General features: G+C 37.7%; 1 protein-coding gene across 7 annotated transcripts in view; it reads right to left on the reverse strand.

Annotated features, from left to right (window-relative positions):
• Positions 1 to 667: 667 nt before the first annotated feature.
• The window catches only part of RBMS3 (RNA binding motif single stranded interacting protein 3), a 691053-nt gene continuing 675194 nt past the window's right edge, over positions 668 to 16526 (reverse strand). For 3 of the 7 annotated variants that reach the window (XM_056483533.1, XM_056483538.1, XM_056483537.1), the window contains 3 exons: positions 11610 to 11690; positions 8942 to 9069; positions 668 to 5102 (listed from right to left, as the gene is read on the reverse strand). In XM_056483533.1, coding sequence (XP_056339508.1) covers positions 5096 to 5102; positions 8942 to 9069; positions 11610 to 11690 — 216 coding nt within the window. In that variant the 3' untranslated portion in view covers positions 668 to 5095. Of the gene's footprint in view, positions 5103 to 5826; positions 6846 to 8937; positions 9070 to 11609; positions 11691 to 16526 lie in introns of those variants that run through there. The other 4 variants (XM_056483536.1, XM_056483534.1, XM_056483532.1 and 1 more) reach the window with 4 other exon arrangements.

Consider the following 16526-nt stretch of genomic DNA (forward strand, 5'->3'; position numbering starts at 1 on the left):
TTTGAGAGGAAAATAACTCTCCTTACACTGCATCTTTGCTGCTTGCTGAGATTCTAGAAATCTGCTCCACTGAAGGGGAGGAGAAGTCTGCTGCTCTCTCAGCCCTCCTTCTGAGAAGGTGTGCGTGCATGACTGTGTGTGTGCATTAGAAATGAAAGGAATCCTCCTCACTGGAGTCAATTGTCATCAAACAGAAAAGACTAATGCACCAAATGTCAGCAGTTGGGTTGTTTTCTGTTTTGCATTTCCATCACACCGTGACTGTTTTCTTGGTTCTTGTTTTTCTTGGAGAAAGACCAGGAAAATCCCTTACCCTAGGGCACTTCTTTTACATCCGGGCCAATTTCACGTTAAATAAAGTTTTGAAAGGAAGTGTTGACCATGTGTGTGTCAAATATTACTATCTTCAACTACCACATTTGGTCTCATCACTAAAAATGGATTGATTCATTACTTTAAGCACATTATCACTCTTTAGCATGACTCTTGCTATAGGTGGAGTTAAGTGAGTCTGCCTAAACCTGTTTTGCTCATGTCAACCTCAGCATTAAAATGAAGTGGCATGAGAAGCACCATCAATCTTAAAACCATGAAGCACGGCAATTTTTTAAACACTTAGGATCAGTCTCAATCTTCAGTACCATAAACAACATAATATAGATCCAAATACTATGACATATTAAAAATAAACTTTATTACAATGCAGGCTTCCTCAAATTTGCTGAGTTTTGGTACACACACATACATAAATAATACCCTTCATCTGATTTTTACTCGAGTAAAAATCCATTCGAATGCTACAGCCCAGTTGCCCATTGAAAGTTTAAGCCCTCACTTCTCTAATGACCAGCCTTTATCTTCCATGTTTTGGGCATGCATCCATAGCAGGAGATGATAGAGTGTGATGCAATTGCTCTCAGATATGCCTCATTCTGCATTATGGATTTCTTGACCAACACAACCAAGGCAGTCTCTTGGCAAACAGAACTATACAAGTAAGCACAGGCTAAGGACATTTCAAGAGTCTGTTTCACTGGAAGGCAATAAGAGGACATTCACAATTTGAGGCCTGACTGTCACAGGTGAAAAGTGCTTACAAAACCAGCAGTAGAGCCAGATAGGAAGAAGAGTCCCTCTGCAATCTCAGCAGGAAGAGTGAGATTTTTTTTCAGTGCCCTGAACTACACTCGGGTCAGCACCTGCAGGTATAACACTCTCTTCAGTTCCACTGTATCTTTTTTTTTTTTCTTCAATGTTAAGTGACAAGCCCAGGTATTCAGAATTTTCTAGCCATAATTCATAGTTTTCTGACACCCCTTTTGTGTTTATCTTTTAAGGTAAAAAAAAAAAAAAAAATTACCAAACCTGAACATCCAGATTTGATTATTTACAAGAATTCAGGTGTGATGGAAAGTACATACGCAGTTCTGTTTATGGATCTGATGTTACTTCCAGACCTCTGGGCCAGGCACCATTGCCTTAGATATCTAGAGTTGCTTCTGCAATATTTCAGGAACTCTCCTGATATTTAAAGCTAAATTGGCAAGACAGACAAAGATATTGACTTTACAAATTCAGGTCTTCAACAAAAAAAAACAAAAAAACAAAAAAACAAAAAAAAACGAGGAAAACAGAAACTAAACAGAGCATAATAATAAACCTTCAAAAAACCCATATTAGCCAGAACAAACATAAAGAAAACCAGTTTAAGATTTCAGAGGCCACCAAGCGACAACACCCATGCAGCGTGTTGCTATTTCGCTGTTCACTTTTATCTCATTTTTAACTTTTCGAAATGAGTTACCACTTTCTGAGCATTTTGTAAGTCCCAAATAAGCTTTTTTCTTACCTTATGATCTATGACTGTTTATACTCAAGGCTCACAGTGTTTACAATTCATAGATTTCAAGTACCAGCTCACTGTTTTTTTTGGGATCAGTAAGATGGTGAATTGTATCTAAGGGGTCCATTTTCTTTCCTCTTCTTCTTCCTCTACTTCTTTGCTTTGTTTCTTTTGATTTCAAACACTACTGAACATTATAGCATGGAAAAGAAAGGGAACAATTCTAATACAGAATGCACTTGAAACACTTTAAAGTGACAGGCACTGTGATATCGTGTTGCCTGCCTGGGGTAATAAAAAACACTGAGATTGTTTAACTTTGCTGAAAAAAATAAGAAAAATGTTTCTGAATGTATAAATAAAGCAGCAGAGTTCTGAATAGAAACAAGAAGGTACCTCAGCATATTCATCAGCCACATGGTAGCTACCTTGTAGCCTCATTGTTGATAGTAAATGAGACTTTTTGTGTGTCACATTAGAACTAACACAGAAACAAATGTCTTTATTTCATATGTAACTGACTTGTGCCTGGGGTTATCTCCACTTGTACAAATAATTCAGAGAGAGACAGAAAGAGAGTATGTGTAGAAAGGAAGAAAATAAGGCTAGATCGATTTTTTTCCATCATATCCCCTCTAAAGAAAGAGGGAACCTTTATCCAAGGACAAAATTCAAGTGCCCCTCTCAAAGAGCAACAAGTAATGAGACAGCACATTGAAACAGAAAGAGAGGTTTGGGGTTTTTTTTCTGAATTGAAAACATGTGGATAATGCTGTTCTTTTACTTTGGCATCATCTGGTTTTCAGAAGTGTTGAATATCAACAACTACTCTGGGGAAAGCAGAAGTTTTTTCACTTCTGAAAATCAGGCCCTCTTCCTGTGATGAAGAACCATGTGAACTCCCATTTCTCTCTTTTCTATGTTGCATACCTAGCAGCATTTACTTGGGAAATCCCCTCCCCCTCCCACTATGTTAAAAAATATGATCTTGTTTTATCGATTTAAAAAAATAATTGTGTTCTTTTTCCCCCCAAAAAAGTCAGGTAGGGAAACACAGACCTCTTTTTAAGATTGGGCAGCTGAATCAGATTGATCCAATACACATGTTTTTATTTTCCTTATTTTTAATGGATACCCTGTCTCTAATTCACCACAGTAAATGTGATGAGCCTTCCCCTCTCTTCTGGATGGAGGAAAGTTTAAAAATGTTTGGTTTAATTTTTACACATAGTTATGTGTGTGTATGCATATATGGAAATGCTGCTTCACTTCTGCCTCCTTAAGGAAAAAAATCATCTTTTGACTTCCTTCTCACCTTTTTCATTTGTCTGTTTGGAAGAAGTAAGGGCCATAATCAAGATTTCTCTATGGAAAATAACTGTCATTCTTAATACAGGTTTTGGTGGTTTAAATTTAGTGACTTTTTTTTTTTTTTTTTTTTTTGCCTAATCATACTAATTAGTGATTGTCAGCCAACATATTAAGACAACAGAAATCATAGCAGAGAAGAATAATTTTTAACTTCCTGCCTGCATGACAATACGACATAATTTTCAACACTTCTGCTTGTATGGGAAAGCTAAAATTAGAACAAAGATCAAGTTTGCTTTCTCTTCTATCTACCTGGCAACTCAAATGCAACACTGAGAAATAAAAGCAGAATTAAGGTGGCTATGCATGCTGGACGATGACAAAGACTGAGGTGAAGAAATGAATTGGTATGTTGGACTTCAGAAGGAAGACTGTTGTTTCAGTAGAAATACCAAAGATCAGGTAATTAAAGAGAAAAACTCACCAAAATTAAAGCCTGCCTGGACAGATTAGTTGGTAACTCAATCCCCCTTGCTTTGGGATGCTCTCCAAAGCACACCATCAAAACTTGGACAGCTTCTGATACCAACTATTCTGAAATTTCCACTATAAACATATGCAGTATGTAAAACACCAGTGGAAGATAGTTTAAACAAAGAAAGTAAGAACTGGTCCGGCCATGTAGGTCAAATAAAGATTAAAAAAAAAAAAGAAAAGAACCCTCTATCTTCTGGACTGCGTTAGGGTGTCACTTCATCTTTGGTATAAAATAGGCCATCCATAGGCTGCATTTGTTCACAACTAGGAAAGACTACAGAAATTGTCAACAATTTCTTCTATCTATTGCTTTTTTTGCACTTTTTTTTGACCATAAGCTCCTATCTACTTAAGTTTTTTTTTTTTTTTAATGCTCTTAAGCTAGGTTTTTGCAATGTGACAAGCAAAGCGGACTAAAAACTTCTTAAAGCTCATAAAAAAGACTGCAGATAAAAAGCACTAATGCTTTTGCTAGCGATCACGCTTTGTAAATAAAAAAATCTGCATTCTGCAAGAAAAAAACCCTGCATTCTCTATAATGCAGCAAGTTTTTTTCTCAATTCAATAATTTTACTGTAAAATGCTTTAGCCTTCTAGATTTTTTTTTTTCTGTCAACACTTAAGACAAAGTTCATAAAAGTCCCAGCGTTTTTCCAATCCTTTCAGTTGCCACAGTTCCTTTAGTTCCTTTAGCATCAACTTTTCTTCAAAAGAAGAAAATCATTTTCTTTTAAACTGTACAGTTTATTTTTTGTTCACCCCAAAAACTCAGTCTATCAAACTTCTGCACCAGCACCGGTGTGAGCAGTTTCAATTCATTCTCGGGTTTTCTAACAAGACGTTGACAGCTTGCCTTGAGAGCCTTTGACGTCCTTAAAATTAAGGCAATTAAGATTCAAGATAAACCTTACCTAAACATTTCTTTTTAAAAAAAAAACCCAAAAAAACCAAAAAACCAAAAAAATACTCTAGATTTAAAAAAAGAAGAAAAAGAAAATGAGAGAAAAAGAGTAGCTTAATTTTTGAGGAAGACAATTGGTTTTCATCGCAACTTGCTCCCTCTTGACATCATCAGTTTTTCTGTTTAAAAAAAAAAAAAAAAATCTAGCTACACCACCAGGTAAATTCTGAATTCAAATGTTCGTCCAGATGAAATGTCAACCCAGCATTTTTCTTCTGGGTTTTTCCTTTAGTTGAAAAAAAAAAAATAGCAAAAATAAAACTGTCAGACTACATGACGGAACCATTTGCACAGCACATAAAAACACTGTTTTGTTTTTGTTGGGAAAGGTAGAAAAAAAAAAGCATTCATTTGACGCCTGTGCAAACTGGAAGCCAACTTCTTGTTCAGTGAAGTTTCTCCATTCAAGGCAAAGATTTCAGACCGACATTCTTCAGTCCTGTTTATTGTCTGTAAAAACAATTGAATTAAAGTGGTCATTAAGTCAAAACAACTTTGAAACAGCCTCCTCTATTTTTTTTCCACCTAATTCCCTTTAAAAGTTATCCAAGCTAAACTAACTTTGCAGCTGTTTAAATATGATACCACCACTAAGCTGAAAATAGTCAGGCAAAAATAGGGAACTCCTGCTTTGGGGACATTAACCCATCCTAAGCAGATGAATTTACTCCTTGAATGCTAGGCATTAATAGGCAGTCTAACTACACTGGAAGGAGATGAACACATGGTTTAACACTGTGTAAATCTTTCACAGGTAATTCAATAAGAGAGTGAATATTTTCATAATAATAAGTGCCACTATTTATTTTGGGTATTAATAATAAAATGAAAGATAAAATTACAATAAAAGGATACAGCCAATTTCCTAGGAAGAACACATTTTCTGATGGCAAGAACAATTAGACTGTGGAGCAGTCTGCTTAATGAGCCAGTTAAAGCTAACTTAGCAGAAACTGTCAAGGCAATATTAATTAGAAAAATAATTTTTTTATCATATTGTGCCATATCTTTCTAAATTTAGCACAGAGGAAAAGCAAAATTATCAACCTTTTTCCTAAAGAAGATACCTCTCATTTTGTGTTTTTGATGTTTCATGTCACTTAAAGACATGTCACATCTAGCTTATTTTAATAAGACTGTATGAGATATTTAAGAGAGACCCAGAATCTACATAAAAATTCCATTCTGTGTCTAGGGCTACCTGTAAGGGTCAGCTGTTGCTTCTCCCACAGTCTTTAAAGATTACATGGAAAAAATCCTTTCCTGACCAAAGTTCAACTCAAGAAAATCCAGCACCTTCCCTTTTGCAAACATTAATGCATTTGCTTTGACTAGTTCAAAATAAATTTTAAAATTACGAGTTAAATTGTGAAGAATGTTGATGACCTCACATTTGCCACAGAACTTTTTGCCTGGGAGTATAAACACAGAGCTACAATTTTAAATATTAAATTTGCCAAAGGGTTTTTTCATTGCATCACACCTGAAAATTAACATTTTGAAAGTTAAGAACAGATTTATGTGGAATGCAACAATTAACTATTTTCTTCAGATTTTCTATGCATAATTTCTCGTAGGACTACTCAAGCTGGAAGCTCACCTCCTGAGATTTTACTGCCCCTATGGGTCGAGTAGCTGCCACGTGTGTGAAAGTCTAATATCTCCAACAGGTCACAGCACACACCCTCTAACCTAGCCTAGCACTAAGACTGCCTGCAAAAGGCTCCAGAAAAACATAATGTTTTCCACTTTTAAAATCAGAGTATGTTGTCCAGCTGAGTTTTGCTTGGAGGTAAGAGAGTATACTTTTTGGGGGCAAGGATATCCCTTGATCTCCACTTCATAGTCTTCATGCTTTTATGTGCAAAATTAAATATTTACTAGGAAAAAGGGGAGTAGGGTCTAAAAGAATTAAGGCGATTTCCTCATAAAGTAGACTCCTCTGCTCAGAATCAAGGGCTGTTTTTATCTACACAATATGTAGCCAGGTTTTTGCCATGAAGTTAGCACTTCTGAACTCTGTGGGTGGGATCCTCAAGGACAGCATCCAGCATATTAAATAAAAGAACACGTATGCTGATTAGAAAGTGGAACCTTAATTCCAAGTTTCATGGTTTACTTTTACTTACAAAGGGAGTACAGAGTCCTTATACCACCCAGTTCATTCTTAGTACATTGTCTCTTCTTCGTTGCCTGCAAGTTGGTGATTGTTGCAAAGAAATTAAATATAAGGAAATATACCATTGTAACTTTTCTCCTGACTGATCATCTCCCATGAAATAATTTTATATAGTCTGCCTCTTCCTTTGCCTATATCTGACAAAATCATTGTCCAGTCATGTTAATTACTTTCTCATACCTCACACTGACAATCACCATTTTATATCTTATATACCTTATATCTTATATATATTGTTATTACTAAATGTGCCCTTTGAAAAGCAGAGCAATAAAATAATATTTTAATTATAAAACAAATTCACTTGGTTTTACATTAATGGTTACTGGAATATTTTGCCAGAAGTTATTTTTTAAAGACAGAGATTGTGTATAGTTTGGTTTGTTTCTACAGCTTCCCACACTGCATTTCTGCCTGCAACTGGTAGATATAAATAGAGGGCTATTTCAGATAAAAAAAAAATACTGAAATAAGCATAATAAAAAAATCTGTAGTGGATCTGCCTGTCTGATTAAAAAAGAAAGAAAGTCCTCTGAATATAAATGCCAGTTCCATTACAAGTATATCCATCACTGCAAAAAGGCTGTAGCTGACAAGGAAAGATGAGGGATCTCATTTTCAGGCAATTCACCACATGAGCAAGAAACACAGCACCCATTTGAATAAAGAATTTCAATGTAGTTTTCTCCTGTGTTAAAAAAATGCCAGAATCTACAGCTCACAGCTACCTGATGAGGGCTTCTAGACCTGAGTCCTTTTTCTTTAAGATGCAAGAGAAAGGGAACTGAGACACAGAAATCATCAGACCCAAATGCTACAGAACACATTAAAACAAGCCAACAGGATGGTACAGACACATATTTTTGCCTTTGCCTTTTATATTCTGTAAGTATTTTGCAATCATTTATTTAGAGGTGCTATAGAGACTGGCAGCCAGAAAGGATAAGCATACATAGTCTGTATCTCCAATTGAGTGGCTTGTGATTGGTTGTTTTTGCAATATGTACATACAAACAGATATGACAAAAAAAAAAATAAGTCTTCTGTTTTATGATGGTCAAAAACACATAAGTCTGAAAACACTTGATACTCATATGGTAGACAAACATGCATCTTCCACTTCCAGAGGTCAAAAAATGAAGTAAAGCAATTGACAAATTGGTATAATTCTAATCTTTCCTATACCAGCTCATATCTGATGCCTCTGTAAGTACAGTCATGATGCATTGACTGACATATCTATCATATTTCTTGTCTGGCTATTTCTCTGCTTTCTTCCCCACGATAAAACATGTATAATTCTATTTTCAATGTGATGCTGGTGTTCAATATACATGTATTAATGAAAGACTGGATTTGTGCTCCTTCCTAGAATCTGTCCAACATTTATCAGTCCCAGTGAGCACTCTGTCACTATGTAACCTTCCCTTTGTGAAGATTTTTACTGCAGCAAAGAGAAGTTGTGTTTGAAGGGATTATTCTGAAGATGAAGGGACTCTTTAGAAGTTCTAAATACGGCTGTCAGTTTACAAATTTTAAACTTTCCAAGGTATTCCACGGTAAGTAAACAAAGGGAGCAGAAGAATGGAGACAGATTGAACAGTGCCTCTACCCATCTCTTTCTAATCCCTTCTTCTTCCATTTCCAGGTCCTGCCTATTCGTGTCTGCAGGGCAGTTTTGCACTATCACAAATACCCACTTGGGGTAATTTATACTGCCTCATTACACTTTCAGAAAGAAACCTTTGCACGTGCCAATGCGCACTGTGCCAGTATTTTCACCGCTGCAAAATTTAAGCCCTTTTTAACCTCTGATGCCAGATGCTGCTTTAGCCCAGCATGATGATTGTTAACACAGTTGTTGACATCCTTCTGAGTCCAGAAAAGCAGCAGACAGTTAGAGAGCATAGCACTGCGGGCAGGAGCTCAAGGACATTTTGCCAAATTGAGGCCACAAGCCAAAACCTTTTGCTAATTACACTTCTATACATCCAGAATTCATCTGAACTTAACGAAGCTATTCAGATTTTATATTTCTGAAAGGGGGAGTCAAATTTGGCCTGCTCTAACCAAGAAGCAAACCCTTGTGACAAAGCCTATGCCTACTTACTTAGACTGTTGGTAAGAATATGCAGGCGCGTGTTCACTGGATGTTTCCACTGTCATCTGTTGCTGTTGACCACTGGCTTCCTGTGATGAAGATGCTACTGTCTGTGGAGAAGTATCAGCAACAACACCCTAGGGAATCAAATGAGAACATGAAAAACTTACTGATTTTGCTCATGGCAGTGAATTACGTACAAGAGCTCAGCACCAGCTCACCGTTCACGCATTTCCCTAGAGATCGAGAGAGTTTGAGGTAGCAGAACCACATGCTAACACAACAAACTCCATCAGTTTTAGAAAGCTAATTCAGCAACAAGAAGCTTTCTCAGCCTACCAGTAGTATTTTGCTCTCACAGGTTGCAGTGAAAAATACCTTCCCCTTTGAGGGCAGTTCGCTGCGCATTCAAAGCCAGAGGCAAATCTTCTGATTTTGGTGGGTTCTGGGTTTTACTTGGTTTTTCCACAACATATATATGCCTCTTCTAATTTTTGCTTACCTACCCCAACTTCACAGTGAGTTCACATTTATTTTGTTTTATTTAAAATGCAACAAAAGCAGAATATAGCCCCACTGCTCTCCACCTTACTACACATCCAACAGAATTTTAGTCACCTTAGAAGAATGCTGCTCTCTTCTACACACTGTTTCTATGCATGTTCCCTTCAAAAATAAATTTGCTTTATACTTAAATCTGTTAAGCCAAAGCTCCAATGAAGTTTTGTTTTGTTTTATTTATATGTTTGCAAAAAGTAGATAAGCAAACACATAAAAGTTTATATTCATGAATGTAACATTATGCACAATTTCTTATCCTATTTAGACAGTCTGAATAACACTTGGTTAAAGTTTTTTGTATGCTTTCAAAGCAAGATATATTTTCCTTCCTCTACTCTCAGGCTTGGTGTGTTGATCACATGAATAGCAAGTCTCTTCAGGGAGCATGCTTTATTACTCTATTGCACACAACAGAGCCAGAAGAGGGAGCACAAAGCACTTGCTTTGTTTTTATTTGAATCCTGTGTAAACAACAGGTAGTTTATTTTAAAGCATCTGTTAAAATATCAGTTTTATTTTTGAGAAATTCTTTGTTTCTATTGCTTAGCAGACTGCCAGTATTTCCTTTTTCTGTCTACTTCCTTGTCTTTATCCTTCTCCTTTTGTCCATCTCATCTTGAGATTGTAAGCTCTCTGGGGCAGAGACTGTATTTTTTGGTCTCTGCTTGTGGAGCATCCAGCATGGTAGGGTCCTGGTTCATGATGCTACATGAATACAGATAAACATTAACAATAATCATCATCACTGGATAAGATCAAAACAGGCTATAGATTCAGATAATATTTTGATTATTATAGCAGATAATTATGACATTGAGTTACTTTAGAAGGCATGAATATACTAGTGAGTGATGGGGAGGATGGCTCGACAAGTAATTTAAATTAACCTTAATTCTCATTTGGACAGGTCAGCATGGTGTGCAGCCAATCCCGTGGTATGAGCCACTCTCTATCCCACCATCTCATTTTAATTCAGATTTGTATCTGCCTGATTTAGACTTAAAAATGTCAATTGAAAAGAGGAACTCACAGTGCATTTGCAAACAAATGAGGTTTAGGGCAAAATTATACCGAGGCTGAAAAAAGACTGAAACACAACCAGTTCAGTATGACAGAATGGTAGTAGCCTTTCCTGTGGGACCTTATCTGGGAATAATTGCAAAGAACTAGGAGAAAACAGGATAAACACACTTGACTGCTGGTGAAGCCATGCCAGCAGTACCACTAACTCACATCCTCAAAGCACAGAGTAGTAATAGCACAAAATCCAAAGTCCACACAGATGAAGACAGAAGTACAGAGACCCTGGCACTCCTTGCCTTACCCCAGAGCAGGGCAGAAGTTGTTAATAAAAGAGGGTAGTGCCAAAGAGAAACACACAGGGAAGAGGATGCCAAGGCTCCCTCCTCTCGCTGTGCTCAGCTGCCCTTATGAAGCTTCACAGAAGTGGAGGCCAAGCTGACGCTCTCCCAGCAGCCTGTGGTCTACAGGGTTGAGTAAATACTTACTCATTAGACTGTCATCAGCATGACTCAGCCCCAAGGAGGGAGGGAGCGAATCCTTCCTCAAGGATGAAAAGCACTCAGTCAGTGCAGCATCCTCCACGTCTGTATATACAAGAGGAAGGTTTCCATTGCTCAATCACTTTTTCTGGTGGCTAAATGTTTCAGCAATTACCTATGCTTGCTAAGGACCGCATCAAACCCTCTTGCAATCTTCTCTTCTTGAAATCTCTTTTGGTTTCGTGGTCTGCCTGCTGGGTTTGTTTTCCTGTCTCTTCCCATCTCCCTCCCAAGTACATGGGGAAAAAATAGTCATAATCACTGATGTTTTTATTCCATGTCCTGCTGTACAAAAAAACAAATGCAAAACAAGAGCCCTTCCAAATAATTAAAAAAATAAAAAAGAGGGGTTAGAAAAAAGAAGGAAAAGGAAAGAAAGAAAGAAAACAAAAAGAGAAAGAAATGTGCAGTCCTCATTTAAAAAGCTGGAAGCTTCCAGCCACCACTCCATAAAGAACCTTTAGGCCCCTTTCAAACAACAGGTGCTAGAAGGCATAATAAATAAGAGTTCTACTCCCCCTTCACTCTATTTTCATGGATGGAGATAAACTTACTTCAATAGGGACAGCTGTTGGAGGCACAGGAGTGTACTGGGGAATGTAGGTCCCTTGCATAGGTGCAGCAGCAGTCATGTACTAGAACAAACCAAAAGCAAATGAACAGTAGAAAACCACAATTAAGATGCATAAAACCACGTTAGAATAATTATACTAGTTCAATTTCCCATTTAGAGTATAGCATATTATTTCTTTTAAGTAAGGACTTTAGGTAATGGTACAGCTTACCCAGCTATAAAACACTGTAATCTTGAACTTCAAACTCGAGTCATAACTGAATATAGGCAATATTAAACATCTCACTGACAGAAGTAGATTGTTCTCTAAAACAGAGAGACTCCTATTTGTACTTACAAAAACCTCAGTGGAGACATGATAGCAGCATGTGTTTACAGATAAAAACAGTCTAAACATCTTTTGGAGTCTTATTGACCTTATCTAATGACACCTACAAAATATGAAGCATTAAATTTGAGAGGTTTATTCCGATCTGTATTTAACCCCATCAACAGCAGCAGCAGCTGAGTTTACAGGGATACAAAGCTGCAGATAGGTGCAATCTGAGACAGGAGAAATAAAGCAAGAGTAAGATCCATCAGGAGTTTCTCCTTTTGTACAAAGGTACCTTAGCTAAATTCTTATGGCTTATTCTTACTATCCAGGGATCTCTCCTATGCATTTTGAAACTTGTGCAAACTATTATAGCAACATTTTGTATTAGCTTCTCTGAAACACTGTCTCTCCCAAGTACTACAAGACAATCTTTTTTTAAAATTCATGTGTGCATATGAATTTTGTCATTGTTATGGCACTGATTTCTTTATATATGACACTCCTCAAATATCTCTTGAACTGAATGCAACAGTCATAGTTCAAATTTTCAAATAAAGTATTGATATTAAGTCCTTAGATCTATATGTACTTTTCTTCCTACAATCCAGTCCTAACTACATGTCTTCACTGACAAGAATCTCAGAATGTGCCCAATCTCCCAACTGACTGTATGACACTTCCACTACATGTTATCTTCAAAGACACACCAAAGATCTGAATCAGCCCACAATGTATTTGATGAATTTTAAAATGAGTTAAATATAGCTCTGCTTCCTGGCAGAGCTAGGAAGTGCTTGCAAGATTTTATTCCGCTGTTTATAGTAAAATTTACATTTCAAGCACTCTCCCACCTCAATTCTAAGCTAACTGGATGGTTTGATATGCCTGTCACAAACATGCATTATGAAATTGCAAAGTGGGGTGCAGACTGCAGCAATGCTGGAGAAATGCCTAAGGGAATGACAACAGCATATGTAAGAATCTCACAGCTAAATTCTGAAGTATTCTTTCATGTAGAAGAAAATAAAAAGTATTTAAGTGAAATTGTTTCCTATTTAAAAAAAATAAGTGAGGATCTTATGTGACATAGAATCCATACTTGCAATATGAGCAGCATATGGTGTTGAGACTCATCACAGTATTTTTCCCCAAATTCACAGTGTTTTCCTTAACTTGAGCAAAGAGACAGGAGTGCCCTCAGCATCTGTGCCTATATCCAGCCATGCTTTTCTGCAGCTTTTTTTCCTTGTTCTTCAGGAAGAGCATTGAATTCAGTAGTGTTTTCCATGGAGGCTAACCCCCCAAAGCATTAGGCCAGCTCTCCCTATTGTACTCAGTGCAGTTGGGCTGCTCTCCTGCCTCACAGATCGAGCTAATGAGAATGCTGCAGCAGGGTGCTGCAGAATGCTTCCACTCCCTTCATTCTGCCTTGTAACGCTGCCCTCACATGTTGGGAAGACATCTGCTCTGAGGCATTGTTCTAAATTTGCCAATATTTAGCATTAACCTGCAGCACGCATTCTTAGAGTTCTGCAAAGACCTGCAAGGGTTCTAAACATCCATGCAGTCCAGCTTCACTTGTGAAAATACATATTGAGTTTATTTGAAAGTGTTAATTTAAATAATAAAGTGATGTCATTCAACTCGAACTTCCTCTGTTTTCTTCCTTGAACCTGGCAGAAGATCAACATTCAGACTCTTATAAGATGCAGTTGACCTTACACACAAACCCATGTGTCTTAATACATAAATATTAAATTATTGAACTGCCTTTTAATTCAGATCACTCCATTTTTGCAAAATCCTTTGGCACTGTGTTCTGTAGCACAACAATGGAAACTGTCTGGGAATTAACTGATGTCTTCTCTGACTCTAAAAGCTCTGCTCTCAGTAGTTGTGCAGTTTCTTACTCTATTATTTTTTATCTCTTGAGGCAGATCCTGATCTTACTTCCCAGCCTCCTTCATGTTGCTTCTTTCACTGCCAGACAATCTCCAGGGAAAACTGTACTGTTGATACTGTTGACTTGAGTGTCACTGGCAGCCCTGGCCAAAACCCACTTGCCCTGATTGTTTCAGATACTCACACCTCCTGGTTTGATTTTTTTTTTTTTTTCCCAGAAGTTTTAACTGAATTCAGCCAAACAGCAATGATTTAAAACACTGGAGACCAAAGCTATCCAGTTACTTGCCAGACTCCCTGGAGAACTGTAGGAGAGTGAATTCTCCCCTGTATATAACATTATGCATGTCTAAATGTCTGTACTAATGGTGGTTCAATTTTTTTGATAAATCCTTTAGAGTTGTACAATTAAAAAGAAAAACGTTGTTAGCCAAATTAGTTCCACCAATGGCACAACTGAAGACATAGTACTTGTGGCAAAGAATTTGATCCTAGGAAAATTTAGCCACGGCTCAGTGCTACAGAATACTGGTGCTTAATAAATGGCCCTGGATGACACAGCAGCAGAGGTCTGTATCACAGGTACTCAGGGATTGTGCCCTTCAGTGGAATGCTCAAACATATTTCATGTCCTCCTCTTTACAAATGTAAAGATACCCTCACCATTTCAGGCAAGAGTTATTGGGTTGACAATTAAACACATTGCAGGGGTTGGAACTGATTCTCTGTCTCCAGGGTCTCACTGAAGGGTTCACTGGGGCTTCTGTAAAAATCTTTACCAACCCATAAAGGACAACTACAACTTAGTTCTCAGAGACACATAATTGGTGTCTAGTATCTGAAGTCCCCTCACATGCAGCACAGGGAATTCCAGCTGAGGCCACATGGATTTGGGAGTGTCTGCCCTGCTGGATCAGTTTCTGCCAGGGAAGCCTAGTGCTGAGAAGCTGCTTTAGCTTGGTTTGTTTACTAACAGTGTAATGAAAAAGGAGACAGATTAATTTTTATTATAACTGACACTAGCTCAAGGAAGTTTACGTGTATTTTTTTCCTTTTTGAACTACATAATCCTAATTCTCTGATCTCACGGGATAAATAAAGATTACACAGTGCTAAGGCACAATGTCAGTGTTGATACTTACATCAATGGGTTTGGATAATGCAAGAGTTGAATTCCTTGTCATGAATATTCATGGTTGGTTGTTTAGCAAAAAGCTTCCTAAACACTGGTGTTCAGTAACTTCCATATCCAGCACACAGTGAGCCCACTCTGGAATCTGTGTCTCTCCCTGGGTCCCCCAGACACTTTACCTAGATATTCTATTAAAAAATGTGCTCTGTATCTGTTAAAGTGAGTAGAGTCCATGCTAGGAGGTGGAAAAAAAGTTCAGAAATTATTCTGCTATTTAAAAAAAAATGTAAAATATACAGTTTATGACCACCCAGGATGAAAATTCTAGCCTAAGGACATCCTTGAGCTGAGAGACTGTTGTAATGCAGCTCAATTTGGATTACAGTTCCTGTAAATGTGCATACTCTGCACATGACTTCCCATCTACCTCAAGAACCTCATGTAACTTGTAAGTAGGCAGAGGGCAAACAAAGAAGACATCTATGTCAGAAGGCCATCACAGACATTTATTTTCTCCATGAACCCCACTCACTACAGTTCTTTATCCACACTATGTGTGAAACAGACACATGACTCAGCTCAGCAGCACCTAGCTAAATCCACTAAATATTAATATTATGAGCACTGAAATAGGAGAATCTGAAAAACCCAAATGCATCCTTTCTTTGTCATGTGTTTCCATCAGGATTAAAAGATTCTTGAGCTGTGACTGGATCAGTCATTCAGCAAGGTATGTGCAAGGCAGAGGAAACCACTGTTCATTCTTCCACAGCTGTAGAGGCTTTGTGGGTCTAACAGTAGAAGCTGCTCATTTCTGACAGTAAAATGAATAGTGACTCTACAGGCAGAGATGATGGATCTGGAGGTTATAAGGGAGCTTTTGTCAGCAGTATGATCCTTTAAAAGCCAGCAATTGCTACACAAAACTACTACATTGCTGGTGGCAACAGACTCTTAATTTGCTTGTAAACTATTGTTTTCTTCATAGAGTACAGAGAATGAATGCTCTCAGCACTGAAGACATGCAGTATTATAATACAATTCATGCTTTATGATGCCCAGCTGCTTAATTCAGAGTGCACTTATCAGGTACCAATTTAGTCTATATGCTACATTAATAATTCTACTCATGCCTTTTCCAATGGGGTTTTTCTTTCTTCCACTTTTGAAACGACTTAAATGTGTGAAAAAATATGTAGCTAGAAAACAAGAGTGTTAATGTACACTTACACCTCTGTTCTCCTTTCAGATACCGCCCTCTGTGACAGAAAAGAGTTAAATGCAATGAGGGAACAAATGAGGAGGTGGGTTGAAGGGACAAAATGAGATCCCTCAAGAAGAATCATGTTTAATTCAGAGAGCAACATCACTTCTTCGAGACCTGCAAACAGCACCAGGTCCCAGCCTGGCTCCAGCAAGGATTGTGTTAAGCCTGCAGCAAACACCAAACCCATAAAGGTGACAGGCACTGGGAAATACAAAACAGGGGAAGGCAGCTGCCTGTACCCAGCAGAGAGAGGGAGGATGCTGCAGCAGGATAATATGGC

This window comes from Oenanthe melanoleuca, chromosome 2 (assembly GCF_029582105.1).
Source record: "Oenanthe melanoleuca isolate GR-GAL-2019-014 chromosome 2, OMel1.0, whole genome shotgun sequence".
Taxonomy (NCBI): Eukaryota; Metazoa; Chordata; class Aves; order Passeriformes; family Muscicapidae; genus Oenanthe; species Oenanthe melanoleuca.